Source organism: Mesocricetus auratus, unplaced genomic scaffold (assembly GCF_017639785.1).
Source record: "Mesocricetus auratus isolate SY011 unplaced genomic scaffold, BCM_Maur_2.0 Super-Scaffold_100045, whole genome shotgun sequence".
Classification (NCBI taxonomy): Eukaryota; Metazoa; Chordata; class Mammalia; order Rodentia; family Cricetidae; genus Mesocricetus; species Mesocricetus auratus.
The window spans coordinates 9,593,050-9,608,479 of NW_024429222.1; the positions used below are offsets into that span (position 1 = coordinate 9,593,050).

General features: G+C 42.1%; 1 protein-coding gene across 2 annotated transcripts in view; it reads right to left on the reverse strand.

Moving 5' to 3' along the window:
* Window positions 1-15,430, reverse strand: part of Amfr (autocrine motility factor receptor) — a 43,521-nt gene that overhangs the window by 10,572 nt on the left and 17,519 nt on the right. For both annotated transcript variants that reach the window (XM_040735374.1, XM_040735373.1), the window contains exons 7-10: window positions 13,387-13,520; window positions 12,378-12,488; window positions 10,037-10,227; window positions 7,216-7,319 (exon numbers count right to left, since the gene is read on the reverse strand). In XM_040735374.1, coding sequence (XP_040591308.1) covers window positions 7,216-7,319; window positions 10,037-10,227; window positions 12,378-12,488; window positions 13,387-13,520 — 540 coding nt within the window. The remainder of the gene's footprint in view (window positions 1-7,215; window positions 7,320-10,036; window positions 10,228-12,377; window positions 12,489-13,386; window positions 13,521-15,430) is intronic.

Here is a 15,430-nt window from a genome sequence, read left to right on the forward strand (position 1 = left end):
GGTACCATCGAAGAAGAAAAGGAAGGCTAGAAGACTTACACCACAGGACTTCAAGACTGCACCCTATGGAAGTCAAGACAGGCAGTCTGAGGCCGGGAGAAAGAAGACTGCAGTCTGAGGTTTAGTGGAGAGATGTATTTTCCAGCCACATTGAGGACAGGACAGCCTTTTCAGCCTGAGGCAGAGGTGGATACTGAACTCTGAACTTTGCCAGCACCATGTCTGCTTGTGTGCCCAGCTGATAACGGACTAAACCTCTAAAACTGTTATCCTGAAGGAAGAATTGATGAACACAGGAGATAGAAACTGGCCAAGTAGGGCAAGCGCCCCAAAGAAGCAGGTCCGAGAATGTCTTTGCTAGAAGCCAGAAATAACAGAAGAGTTCTGCTTCCTGTTTCCTCCTTAAGTCTTCTCAGGCAATACTCAGGACCACTGGAACTGAGATGGGGTGCTGAATACCTCCTGGCTGGGCCAACTTGACTGATCAGCTCATCCCCCATCCCATTCCTTTCCTCAGTTTCATGCAATAGAAATCCTAACTAAGACAACCCCTTTTAAAAGTTTCCTGTCGGGGAGGCCTGAGCCTCAGGCCCGGGAGCAATGTTAGAGGAAAGCCTGAGCCTCAGGCCCAAAGCAGCTTCAGTGGGAGGCCTGAACCCCAGCCCAGAAGCAGTAGCAAAGGGAAGCCTGAGCAGAGTCAGAGGTAGGCCCGAATCACCAGCCCAGAAGTGGGAGCAACCACCAGGTGAGACAACAGCCTCCAGCAGTAGCTTCCAGAAGCTATGGAAAGAAGTTCCTCTAGGAAAGAGCACCTGTGTCCCAGCCAGCATCCACTGTCATTTCTTAGAGATACCCCGAGGCTACAACCCCACCTCCAGGGGGAGGTATGTCCACCAGAGCTGTAGCCCCACCTGCACCTCAAGCAGTAGCCACCTGAGCCTTGGGCCCACTTTCCACCAGCAGGAGCATTCAACAGAGGCTCTGGTTTGCTTGCTCCTGAAGTAGCGGTCAACAGAGAAAGCCACAGCCCAACACCACCAGTTGGAGAAAGAGAGAAGCCCTGAAGCACAAGCTCTACCTATACCGACTAGAGGAAGAGATGCGTAGACAACAAGGTAAGAGCACACTCAACAATATAAAGAGCTACAACAGCAAAACCTGAACATCCCAACACAGATGAAGTAGAAGACAATGACCTAAAAATAACTGTATGAGGATGACTAGACACCCTTAAAGAGGAAATGAAAAATTCCCATAAAGAAATGGAGGAAAAACAAAAAAAACTGGAAGAAATTGACAAATCCCTTAAAGGAAAGCAAGAAAAAGCTAACAAACATGTGAAGGAAATGATTCAACACATGAAATCTGAAATACAGGCAATATAGAAAACATAAACCTAGGGAATTCTAGAAATGGAAAATCTGGGTAAGACGATCAGGAACCACAAATACAAGCATAAACAACAGAATACAAGAGATGGAGAGAAGAATGTCAGGTGTTGAAGATATGACAGAGGAAATAGATTCCTGGGTCAAAGAAAACTTTAAATCCAGCAAATCCTTAACACAAAACATGCAGGAAATCTGGGACACCATGAATAGCAAACCTAAGAATACTAGGGATAGAAGAAGAAGTCCAACTCAAAGGCACAGAAAATATATTCAACAAACTCATAGAAGAAAATTTACCCAACTTAAAGAAGGACATGCCAATGAAAGTACAAGAGCACATAGAACACCAAATAAAGAAAGAATATTAAGAACTGCAAAGGAGAAAGGCCAGGTAACATATAAAGGCAGACCTATCAGAATTAAACCTGACTTCTCAACAGAAACAATGAACGCTAGAAGGGCCTGGACAGACGTTATATAGACACTAAGTGCCAGCCCAGACTACTTTACCCAGAAAAGCTTTCAACAACCATAGATGGAGTAAACAACATATTCCATGATAAAACCAAATTTAAATAATATATACCCCAAACCCAGCCCTACAGAAAGTACTAGAAGGAAAATGCTAATCCAAGGAAGTCAGCTACATCTACAAGAACACAGGAAATAGATGAGCTTACAGCAGCAAACCCCAAAGAAGGGAATTGAACACACAATGCCATTACCACCAACAAAAACAAAAATAACATTAACCAGCAACCATTGGTCATTAATATCCATTAGTATAAATGGTCTCAATTCGCCTATAAAAAGACACAAACTAATAGAGTGGATACCAAACAGAATCCATCCTTCTGCTGGATACAGTCACACCTCAAACTCACAGACAGACATTACCTCAGAGTAAAGGGTTGGGAAAAATTTTCCAATCAAATAGACCTAAGAAACAAGCTGGTGTAACTATCCTAATATCTAACAAAATAGACTTCAAACTAAAATCAATCAAAAAAGATAAAGAAGGGCATTTCATACTGATCACAGGAAAAATCCATCAAGAGGAAATCTCAGTTCTGAACATCTATGCCTCAAACACAAGGGCTCCTGCATTTGTAAAAGAAACATTACTAACGCTTAAATAAAAAAAAAATCAAGCCCCACACACTAATAGTAGGAGAATTCAACACCCAACTCTCACCACTGGACAGGTCTGCCAGATAGAAGCTTTATAGAGAAATAAGGGAACTAAGAGAGGTTATGACTCAAATGGACTTAACAGACATCTATAGAACATTCAGCCCAAGCCGGGCGTTGGTGGCGCACGCCTTTAATCCCAGCACTTGGGAGGCAGAGGCAGGAGGATCTCTGTGAGTTCGAGACCAGCCTGGTCTACAAGAGCTAGTTCCAGTACAGCCTCCAAAGCCACAGAGAAACCCTGTCTCGAAAAACCAAAAAAACAAACAAACAAAACCAAAAAACCCAAAACCAACACCAATGACAATTTATGCTGGGGAGGATGTGGAGAAAGGGGAACATTCCTCCACTACTGGTGGGAGTGAAAACTTGTACAGTTGCTGTAGAAATAAGTATGGTGATTTTTCAGAAAATTGGAGATCAACCTACCTCAAGACCCTGAAACACTACTTTTGGGCACATACACAAAGGAGGCACATTCACACCACAACTCAGTTACTCAACTATGTTCATAGCAACATTATTCATAATATCCAGATCCTGGAATCAACCTAGATGCCCCTCAACTGAAGAATGAAAAAAGAAAATGTGGTACATTTACACAATGGAGTACTACTCAGTGGTAAGAAACAATGACATCTTAAAATTTGCAGACAATGGATAGAACTAGAAAGAAAAAAACATCCTGAGTGAGGTAACCCAGACCCAGAAAGACAAATATAGTATGTACTCACTCATAAGTGGACACCAGACATAAAGCAAAAGATACCGAACCTACAATCCACAACCCGAGAGAAGCTAGAACCCTCTTCCAGAAATAGATGGAAGCAGATGCAGAAATTCACAACTAACCAATGGACCAAGCTCCTGGAGGGCAATTGAAGTGAGGGAGGAGCTATAATATGGATAAAGGAGTCAAGACCATGATGGGGAAACCCACAGAATCAGCTGACCCAACCTAGTGAGAGATCACTGATCCCTGTCTGACAAATGGGGAACCTGCATAAGATTGAACTAGACTCCCTTAACAAAGGTGGCAATGGTGTGTGATTGGGACAATATATGAGGCTACTGGCAGTGAGTCCAAGACCTAACTCTAATGCACAAACTGACTTAGTGGAGCCCATGCTATATGGAGAGATACCTTGCCCAGCCTAGACACAAGGGGGTGGGGTGGGGAGGTGCCTTGGTCATGCCTCAACTGGATGATGGGACACACTTTAGTAGACTTGATCTTACCCTCCCCCCAACCCCCCCAAGGAGCATATAGGAGACGGGGGGGGGGAGTGGAGGGATCAGGAGAAGAGGAGGGAGTGGGAGCCGATATTGGAATGTGAAAACTAAATTAATTTTTTAAAAAAATTTTAATTAGGAAAGAAACCAAGACAGGGTTGGAGAGATATCTCAGTAGTTAGGGGCAAGCGTTACTTTTCCAGAAGGCCCAGAGTTCAATTCCCAGCATTCATGTCAGCCCAGCTCCAGGAAATCTGATACCTCTAGCCTTCATGGATACCCCACACACATATACTCAAGTTTAAAAATAAAATACATCTTATTTCAAAAGTATATGAGCTAATAAAGTATTATACACCCAGATAAATATATAATTCAGGGTTCAAAAAGAATGAGCTACTGAAGAAGAGTGCAAACAGATCAGTATCTATCACTGTGCACAAAACTCAAGTCCAAGTGGTTCAAAGACCTCAGCATAAATCCAGTTACACTGACCCTGATAGAAGAGAAAGTGAGAAGTAGCCTTGAACGCATTGTCACAAGAGACCACTTCCTAAATATAACACCAGTAAGTAAAAAAGACACTGAGAGCAACAAGTAATAAATGGAACCTCCTGAAACTGCGAAGCTTCTGTAAGGCAAAGCACACGGTCAACAGACAAAATGGCAGCCCACAGACTGGGAAAAGATATTCACCAACCCCGTATCTGACAGAGGGCTTATTTCCAAAATATACAAAGAACTCAAGAAATTTGTCACCCAAACACCAAATAATCCAATTAAAAAGTAGGGTACAGATATAAACAGAGAATTCTTAACAGAAGAATCTCGAATGGTTCAGATACACTTATTTGGAAATCAGTATGGTGGTTTCTCAGAAAATTGGGAATCAATCTACCTCAAGAATCAATGATACCACTCTTGGTCATATACCCAAAGAATGCTCAACCATACCCAAGGACACTTGCTCAACTATGCTTAAAGCAGCATTATTCATAGCCAGAACATGGGAACAACCTAGATGTCCCTCAACTGAAGAATGGATAAAGAAAATGTGGTATATCTACACGATGGAGTATTACTCAGTGGGGAAAAAAAAAACAATGACATCATGAAATTTGCAGGCAAATGGATGGAACCAGAAAAAAATCATCCTGAGTGATATAACCCAGACACAGAAAGACAAACACAGTACGTGGATATTAGATGTAAAACAAAGGACAACCAGGACAACCAGGCTATAATCCTCAGCCCCAGAAAAGTTAGGTAACAAGGAAGACCCTAAGAGGAACACATGGCTCTCCCTGAGAAGAGGAAGAGGAAGTCCTGGATAAACTGGGGGCAGGTGGAGGAGAGGGGAGGGGAGGGGAGAGGAGGGACAGGAGGATGGGAATGGAGGGATCAGGATGATAGAGTTGTGGTCAGGATGGAGTGGGAGAGTGATGGGGAGGGTATCTTGATAGAGGGAAGCCATTGTGGGGCTAAGGAGAAACCTGGCGCCAGGGAGGCTCCCAGAAATACACAAGGATGGCCCTACCTAAGACTCCTAGCAATCATGGAGAGGGTCCCTGAACTGGCCTTCCCCTGTAATCAGATCGGTGACTGCCCTAGTTGTCATTATGAGCTTTAATCCACTATCTGATAGAAGCACATGCAGAAATCCACTGCCATGCACTGGGCAGAGCTCCAGGAGTCTAGTTGAAGAATGGTGGAGGGATTGTATAAGCAAGGGGGGCGCATCATAGTGGCGATGAGGAAATCTGCAGAAACAGCTGACCTGAGCTTCTGGAAGCTCACAGACTCTGGATGGACAGCTAGGGAGTCGACATGAGATAGACCTAGGCTCTCTGCATCTGGGTGACAATTATGTAGCCTGGCTTTTTTTTTTTTGTAGGGCCCCTAGCAGTGGGACAAGGACCTGTTCCTGATGCAGGAGCTGCCTCTTTAGAACCTTTTCCCTATGGTAGGATGCCTTGTTTAGCAGCCTTGATGAAGTGGGGAGGAGCTTGGTCCTGCCTCAGCTTGACATGCCATGCTTTGTTGATTCCCATGGGAGGCCTTACCCCATGGAGACAGAGGAGAGGTGGATGGGGGGGGTAGAGGGGAGGTGGGTGAAGTGAGTGGGAGGAGAGGAGGGAGGGGAAACTATGGTTGGTATGTAAAACAAATTCAAAAAATTATGAAAAAAATGAGCTACTGATCCATGATAAGGTGGGGGAATCCTACACACAAATTAATAGGTCAGATCCAACTGTCTGACACTCCAGAAAAACAAAGCTATGGAGATGGAGGAGGCAGAGCACCCAGCCTTTTTAGGACAATGAAGAGAGCTCTGGATGGTGCTGTAATGGTGGCTTTACCTTACTATCCATTCATCCAAACTCACATGTATCACAAGGGTGTGTAAGAAATCTCTGTACTGTGTCTTTAAGTCTGATGTGAACCTCAATCTGCTCCAACAAGGTAACCTCTGAGTTCCCAGGACATCCTCACTCCACAGGCTCAACAGTTTTCTCCACTGCTTTCTTCCTATAGACCAATAACTATCTTGTCAATCTTTGAGCTATATATAAAGTACCCTTCTTAAGAAGACTCATGTCTACCTTGATGGCATTACAATTGCTAAGGTGAATACAGTTCAGTCACAGAGACAGACTTTCAGCACAAATTTCTTCAATGAAGAAATTAAAGCTGGCCAGGTGTGGTGGCACTTGTCTTCAATTCCAAACTCAGGGGACAAAGGCAGACCTGATCTACATAGAGAGTTCCACACCAGACAGGGGACCTTATCTCAAACAAACAAACAAACAAACAAATACACAGCTTCAGAAAAAAACACACACAAAAGAAATATTTGAACAATCTCCTTGAGCACACCTCTAAGTTACAAAGCTCTCATTCACACAAGCTCTCTCTCTCTCAGACAAAAAGTGTATTTGATTGTTCTTATGCAATTTTTATATCATCCACTCCTGTCAATAAATAATTCCCCCTAAATTTCTTCTTTAAATCAAGTAGTCTCAATGTAGGCTAAGGTCACAGTTAAGTAAAACTACACATTAAAGGTTAGATTATGTGCCACAAAAATGACAGCAAGTTTTCAGAGTAGTTTCAGCTGCCTAAGCACTCATTAGTCACCACCAACATATTAGCTTATTGTGTCTGTAAGCTGCCTCCCCAACCGCACAAGTGTACAGTTCATTGGTAGCATGTATGATGAACAAATGCAAGGCCTTGGATTCAACTTCCTGTGAAGAGAGGAGGAAGAAGAGAGAGAAGAGAGAGAAGGAAAAGGAAAAAAAGGAAAAGAGAAACCATCAGGGTCACACACACTACACACATGTCCCAGAAGTCTTCATGCCCTCACTAGTTCTCCTCGTAAGCAATTAGTAGCTCTTACCATGGCATTTAGCTGGGAGTTGCTTGCCTGTGTAATGCCAAGAATGTTGGTAGTGTGCATCACTTCAACTGAAAAACTTGGCAGCCAGCTCGCAATCCGGGACCCTAAAGCAAATCAGGATCAACACAAAATTAGTGCCCTGCTCCCTTCCCCAAGGTCATCTATGTACCAGCCATTTTACTAACAGCTGATGTTCACTGAAAGCTTCCTTTATGCCAGGTCTTTTTGCCAAGTGTTGTACCCAGGTTAGTTTATTTTGTTCTCACTAATACCTGCATGTGTCTCCCATTCCACTCAGAGACATGACTTTAGGCCTCAGCCTTGGTTTTTGATCCCCGAGGCATTGAGAAGTTGGGTAACATACCTAGAATCACTAATGACATGGCAGGATGTGAAGCCAAACAGCCATTCTACCTTAATCCATTCTCTCAGCAAGAAACCTAAGGAAGATTCCCAAGACTCTGTAACTGCTACAATGGCCGAGTTTCACTCCCTTCTTTTTGGTTTTCCGAGACAGGGTTTCTCTGTAGCTTTGGAGGCTGTCCTGGAACTCACTTTGTAGACCAGGCTGGCCTCGAACTCACAGAGATCCGCCTGCCTCTGCCTCCCGAGTGCTGGGATTAAAGGCGTGCACCACCAACGCCCAGCTCACTCCCTTCTTATATCCAGCACAAATTACTCCTAATATGAAGGGGTTACTTCCACAATTACCTTCATGAAGTATTTTCTGCTTAATGCAACTTAAAGATTTGACCTTGGTCTGAATGTTGTGGTACATGCCTTTTTTAAAATAGGTATGTGGGTGTTTTGCCTCTATTTATGTATGTACAATGTGGGTATGCAGTACCTGTAGAGGCCAGGAAAAGGGTGTTTGATCCCCTAGGACTAGAATTACGGATGGTGGTAAACCACCATATGGGTGCTGGGAATAAAACCCGAGTCCTCTGGGAAAACAGCCAATGCTCTTAACCACTCTGGAGAGCCATCTCTCCAGTCCCTTTAATTCCAGCACTTGGAAGACAGATGCAGGCGGATCTGTGTGAATTCGAGGTCAGCCTGGTCCACACAGTGATTTCCAGGCCAGCAAGAGCTACACAATGAGACAATGCCTTGGGGGTCAGGGGAGGAGTTACCTTAGTTTTCAGATTAAAAATTCAAAGAATTCTACAATACTAGGTTTGTGGGGTAATATAATAGTGATGGTGCTGCTTCTATTATTTTAGAAAAGGGGAGCTCACAATACAAACCCATCATGTGCCAGCTATGAAGCAATTCAATATCAAGCTTCATGTGTAGGGGTTGCTTTAATCCTTTACAACCACTAAGTAGCAGCATGGGATATAAGAGGTCTTACCAAATAAAATGTACTTAATATAAAATGGTTCTTTATTTCAAGAATACACAAAGGACAAAGTGACTGTCTGACTCCATTTGTAGGAATAGCAATTAATAAAACGACAGATTATAGAACCAGGCTCTCTCCAAGACGCAATGACACATTTCAGAATCTGTTCTAGTCAGCCAGGTCTGGTGGTGCAGGCTTGCGAGTCCAGCTGCTTGGGAGGCTGAGACAAGGGAATTAACAAGTGAAAAGCCACCCTGGGAAACATAATGAGACCCTGTCTCAAAATAGCAGAAACAGGGCTAGGAATACAGCTCAGTGGTAGAGGGTTTATCTAGCATGTATAAGGCCCTAGGTTCAAGCTAGCACTGAAAGAGGACAAACTTGTGCCTGGCACAGTTCTCTTTATGAGACGGGATTTCCCTGTGTAGCCCTGATTGATCTAGAATACACTCTGTAGAGCAGCCTGGCCTCCAACTCACAGAGATCTGTCTGCCTCTGCCTCCCAAATGCTGGGATTAAAGGTGTGTGTCTACTACACCTTCTTAATTAACAGAACCAAACTAGCACTGTTATGTGATAATCCTTTCTGTATACTGTGAATGTGTATTACTCTCATTTGTTGATAATAAAACTTATTTGGCTTATAGCAAGGAAGAATAAGGCTAGGTAGGAAAGCCAAGCTGAAAATACAAAGAGGAACACAACCAATTATCAACAAAGGCTAACTATTAAACTGCTTATGTGGGCTTCCTGAAGGTAAACTTAATTCAATTTTACTACCTCCTCCTCACCCTACTTCTTAATGGCACAGAGTAACTCCTCAGTTCTACCTACCTACCCACTCACCCTGAACACATTCAGAATTCAGGTGTAAGTCAGGCAGGTTAGTACAAGCCTATTAATCCTCACTCCAGGGAGGTTGAGGCAGAACTATCTTAAACTCAAGGTCAGTCTGGGATACACAGACTATACACTTGTATTAAAAATCAAATAAAGGAAGTTTAAATGTAATATTAAGGGGCCAAGATAGCCCCATAGATAAAATGTAATACTAAGGGGCAAGATAACCCTATAGATAAAAGCACTTGATGCCAAGCTTCACAACCCAAATTTAATCCCCAGGATCCATAAGATACAAGAAAAGAACCAACATATTCACTGACTGCCCTGAGCTCCACAGGTAATAGAGGATATGTATGTACACATGTGCTACAAATATACACATACAGAATAAATGGATGTAATCATGAATGTCATAAAAAGAATTTTAAAAAGTAATACTAAACTTGTCTATTATTAGGGTAGTTTATAATATAATACTACAAACATAATATATATTAAATATATGAGTATATATAATATGTAGTATATATACAAATAAATATATATAATATAATACTAAACAGGGCAGTTTAAAACCCTAACAATTTCATTAGGAAAGAAAACCCCACAGTGTGGAGGTTGGAGACAATTTACCATCAAAGTGGAAGAAGTGATTGTGCTGGTTTAAGCGAGGCCTGCCTTCTGCAGCTGCCACAGGGACCAAGTTCTCATCCAAGTTCTCTCCTTGATGGTCTTCCCTGGCGCGACTGCCATCAGCAATATTAAGAGACATCCTGCACGTTGGACAAGAGGTGTCTTGTTCTAGCCAAGAACGAAGGCAGGAGCTGTCAAAAAGTTGAAAAGAAAAGATATGAACATATTAATTGCTCTATAGCATGTTTTGTGAGAATTCATCAGAATTACCGGTTTTTCTAATTTTACTTTACTTCTACTACTAACCAGATCTAAATGCTGAGAAACATTTGTAGATACCTCTCTCACCCCCTCACTCTAATACACAGACATCTAACACACTCCTGGTAATGGCACATCCTCAGTCACTTCACAGCATGGCTTCTCATCTCCCCAGCTCCATTCAGTTACTGCAGAATCCACGTGGCTCAATCATCCAACATTCGGCCTCTTCTATCCTTAAGTCCTCTACTCAAGTGATCTTTCTTTTCACTACTCTGGCTACTGAGTATACAACATGGTATAATCAAGCCTTGTTTTCAAAGCAATGACTTTGGAGATCTACTAATCCACTCCCCGCTATCCCCCAACCTCGCTTAAAGCCTTTCAATGATATTCTACCCAGGCAGTGGCCCACTGGACCCCCACCTCCGGCCAGTCACACTCCTTCCTCTTCTGTGCGGCTACCCACTGGCTTCACCCTAGTTCCATCAACACCATTCCCCACTGCGGCAGCAGCTCCCTGCACCTGCCATTTTACACCCTCTCCAACTTGCTCCTTCTTTGCAGATCTCACTTCTGCTCATCCTCAAGTCACTCCCTCCAAATCTGAATCCAATTCCTTTGCTACTACTCTTCAGGGGTCCTCCTGCCTCTATCTCCTGAGTGCTGGGACTAAAGGTGTATGCCACTACTTCAGGGCCCTGCTTCGTTTCTATAAAGCACATTCTTTTTTTTTTGTTTTGTTTTTGTTTTTTTTTTTTGGTTTTACAAGACAGGGTTTCTCTGTTTTGGAGGCTGTCGGTCAAGCCCGGCCTTGAACTCACAGAGATCCGCCTGCCTCTGCCTCCCGAGTGCTGGGATTAAAGGTGTGCGCCACCACCGTCCGGCCCCATTGTAATTATTATTATTATTATTATTATTTTGGTTTTTCGAGACAGGGTTTCTCTGTGGCTTTGGAGGCTGTCCTGGAACTCGCTCTGTAGAGCAGGCTGGCCTCGAACTCACAGAGATCTGCCTGCCTCTGCCTCCCGAGTGCTGGGATTAAAGGCGTGCGCCACCACCGTCCGGCCCCATTGTAATTATTATTATTATTATTATTATTTTGTTTTTTCGAGACAGGGTTTCTCTGTGGCTTTGGAGGCTGTCCTGGAACTCGCTCTGTAGAGCAGGCTGGCCTCGAACTCACAGAGATCTGCCTGCCTCTGCCTCCCGAGTGCTGGGATTAAAGGCGTGCGCCACCACCGCTCGGCTCTATAAAGCACATTCTAAATGTGCTGGTTAATTAGACTGCAAGCACCACAAAGACCTCATTTGTTATTTCCATTTTACCCCAAAGCCCAACACAGTACCCTAAATCTGCCGTATAAAACAGACATTTGTTGAACCAGCTAACTCCAGTTCCAAAGTCTTTCTGATATTAAAAAAGGAAAGACTGAAGGTGTTAAAATTTTTTAAAAATCGATAGTCAAGGGGCCAAAAGACACCTCTAAATTCATCAATAGCAAAACATTAAGTCCATGTTCATAATTATTTAACTTAAATAGCCTTGATGAGATCTCTGAAATATGAGACCTTCTCCAGTCTTGGAGGTTTCTGGAAGGCCTAGCCTGTGATAGTTGCAGATGGATTACTCAAATGGCCTTGGTCTAGTCCTATTTCAACCCTGTAGTATTTTCACACTGCTTCTAAGCATGTGCAAAATGCAAAAAAAAAAAAAAAAAAAAAAAGAAAGAAAGAAAGAAAAAGAAAACCCAAGATTTTTCCTCTCCCTGGAAAATGAAACATCCTTTAAAAAATATTATAGACATATTTGTTACTTTAAAACTTAAATGGAGAAAAATTAAGAAAGAAAGATATAAATAGAAGCTAAGATGGCAAATGTGAGTAAAGAATGGTCTGAGGGAACCGGGAACTTAAAAAACTTTCTAGCCAGTCACAGGCTCCTAGTAACATCAACAACAAGGCCAGGCTGAGGTAACTTCCTTGCTCCACTGTTGAGATTATGTTCAAATCCATGTAAAGAGCACCCAGAGCCCTGGGACAGAAGACTACTCCCAAATACCCTGTACAAAGCTCCTACTTATGAAAAAGATGTCCACAGGGAAGTTTCCTTGCAGCCTGCATGGAGTCCCAGCAGATTGCACAGTCATCGTTATTGACAGCTAGCTCCTCTGGAGTTGCAACTGCAAACCTGTAAAACACATAACTCTTCAATTTCACACACATCCAATGTATACCATATTACACACCTAACCACTATAATGGCACAAGTACACAACAAAATCAATTAGTTAAAGAAAGTATTTCTTTTCTTCATAGCCCTTAGAAAACCATGAGGGAAACTTCAGCACAAAAACCGATTCTGCAGTAACAGTGGCACCTGTTAGTGACACATTCAGAACATTTACGGACATATCAAGAGGAACCAGACCCCCAGAGATCCAGATTGTTCCCAAGAAACAAAAAGGGAACCCACTATTCCTGCACTTTCTGGTTTGGGTTAGTCTCAGGCTGGCAAGTGAGTGTCTTTAGTGATTGAGCCATGTCCATAAACATGCATGTGTAAAATGTAATCAAGACACACCTCCCCAAAACAAATATGGTGGAAAACCACAAGAGCTTCCATTCAGGAGTCAGGAGTGACAACTGACAGTGACTAAACATTAGAACATTGTATCTCCTGGAACCCTTCCCACATTCCAGGAAGAAGGTTCTATGTCATCTTTGAAAGATAAGTCACTGGAGTACATGGAATTAATAAATTGCCCCAAACCACCCTGCAACCAAGTGGGACACACACTCAAGCAGCCTGATGTGACAGCCTTCTGTCTTTCTGGAACAATCTTTCAGTAAGTAAATGCATATACTTATTTGATTGCCCTAAACAACAAAGCAGGTTCTGGTGGGATGTGGGAACTGTCATTAAGTGGGCTCAAATGAAGCTGGGTTGGTAACTGAAGTAGCGGATGGGAATTTACAGCTGGCCTAGAGGACGAGTACAGTGGGAGTGAGGAGAGTCAGCCTAGGCGGCAGTGAGATCTTGTCCCAACACCACACACAAAGCCAAAGACAGGAAACCACAGTCTCACCTGGCTTCCATGTTTCCTACCACACGCAGATAGTTCTTGTGCCGACGGATTCGCCGCTGCACCTCATGGAACAAGTAACGAAGCTGCATAAAGATGACCAGGCTAGCCATAGATAACCAGATGTTGCCAAACAACTAAACAGAGACGGGGGAAAGTAAAATAGAAAATAAAAACAAATGTGAGGGACTAAAGACATAGCTTCGTGGGTATAATGCTGAGTAGGATCTCCAGCATCCATACAAAAAGCCAGGCGTGGCCATGCACATTGTAACCCTAGAGACAGAAGGCTTCTGAAACTCACTGAGCAGTCTAGTTCGTAAGTGACTCCATACCCAGGGAAGAAAACCTATTTCAAAAAGTATGGTGGAAAACAATAGAGGAAAACACCTTGCATCAACTTCCAGTCCATACTCACATCTGTGTGCAGTACACACAACATGTACATAATGTACACGCACTCTCGAACACACACAAACACATATGCACATGCAAGCGAATTGGCTAGTGATGAAGGTACATGTACAACAGAAGCTCTTTAAGGTAAAAGGGGGCTGGAACAATCTTTCAGTAAGTAAGTGCATATATTTATTTGATTACCCTAAACAATACATTTGGCTCTTCAGCCTAGTTATCTCACTGCCAGCAATCTTTCCTGAGTAATTAACCAGAAATTTAAAAGCTTAATGTAAAACGATGTCCAGCCACATAGACTTATATATACATAAACATACACACATTTCTGGAGGATGGAGCAGTATCTTCTGTATCCCAGACTGTCCTGGAACTCACTATGTTGTCAAACATGACCTTAAACTCCCAGTCTTCCTGCTTCTTCCTCATAAATTCTGAGATTATAGTTGTGTCTCACGATTCCAGTTTATTCAGTACCAGGATCAAATCCAGGCCTTATTCATATTAAGCAAACACTCTACCAGCTATATCCCCAGCCCAAGCATCCATGCAATTATAAAAGAAGAAATATGGAAATAAACAAGATGCCCAACAGAAGAACAGGTATACTGAAAATTATATAGTTTATTTGAATTACATGTATACAAAATATAGATATTTATTGGAATAATTTTGTATTTTATACAAAGTAGGTTTGAATGTTAAATAACTAAGAAAGTAATATTTTTGAGTAAAAAGGGCAGGTTATAGCTATCATATATATACTAACATAATTTTTTAAAATTATGTAAGATCTTGAAATAGCAAGGAAACGAATATAATTTAAATAGCCCATTTCAGGGTGTATATAATTAAATCATAGTGTAGTTATGTGATAAAAGTTTAATTTGAAGATATTAGGACAGTTTGTTGATAGCATAGGAAAAGCTTATAACATAGTGATTTAAAAAATTGGCTGGGAATGTAACTCGGAAGCAGAATGCTTATCTACCATTCATGAGTCCCTAGGTTTGACACCAGTATTGCATAACTAAACATACACAAAAACTGTATGTTCAAAATATGAACTCAATTTATGAACCTATGTATTTAAACATATAAGAATTAGCTAAAGGGCCAGTGAAATGGGCTCAGAAGGTAAAGGTGGGTGCCTCCTGCCAAGCCTGCCAACATGAGTTCGATCCCCAGGACCCACATGGCAGAAGAACTGAACCAACTCCAGCAAGTAGTCCTCTGACCTCCACACATACACTGTGGCTTCAACACCCATATACACATGCACACATGTGCACACTGGATGTAACAGAGCTTTTTAAAAAAAAGCAGTTACATACAACAAAATGTAAAGCTTCCATTTCAAGTTCTAACTATATATAATTTCATTACATTGTATAGACTTTGGGTCTGTTTACTTTGATGTGTAATGTTTATTTACTTGTAAGTTTTTGTAATAAAATTTATAAAATTAAAAAATAAAAATTCTGTTGTCTTCATTTTCAGAAAGTGCATTCATAAATGTACACTGCTCACTCTGCCCAGTAACTTAAATGCTACTGTGACGAGTTTACAAATAAACCCCCATGACTACACTGGGTCTCACTATCATTAGTTAGATTTTTTTTGTATGTGCACT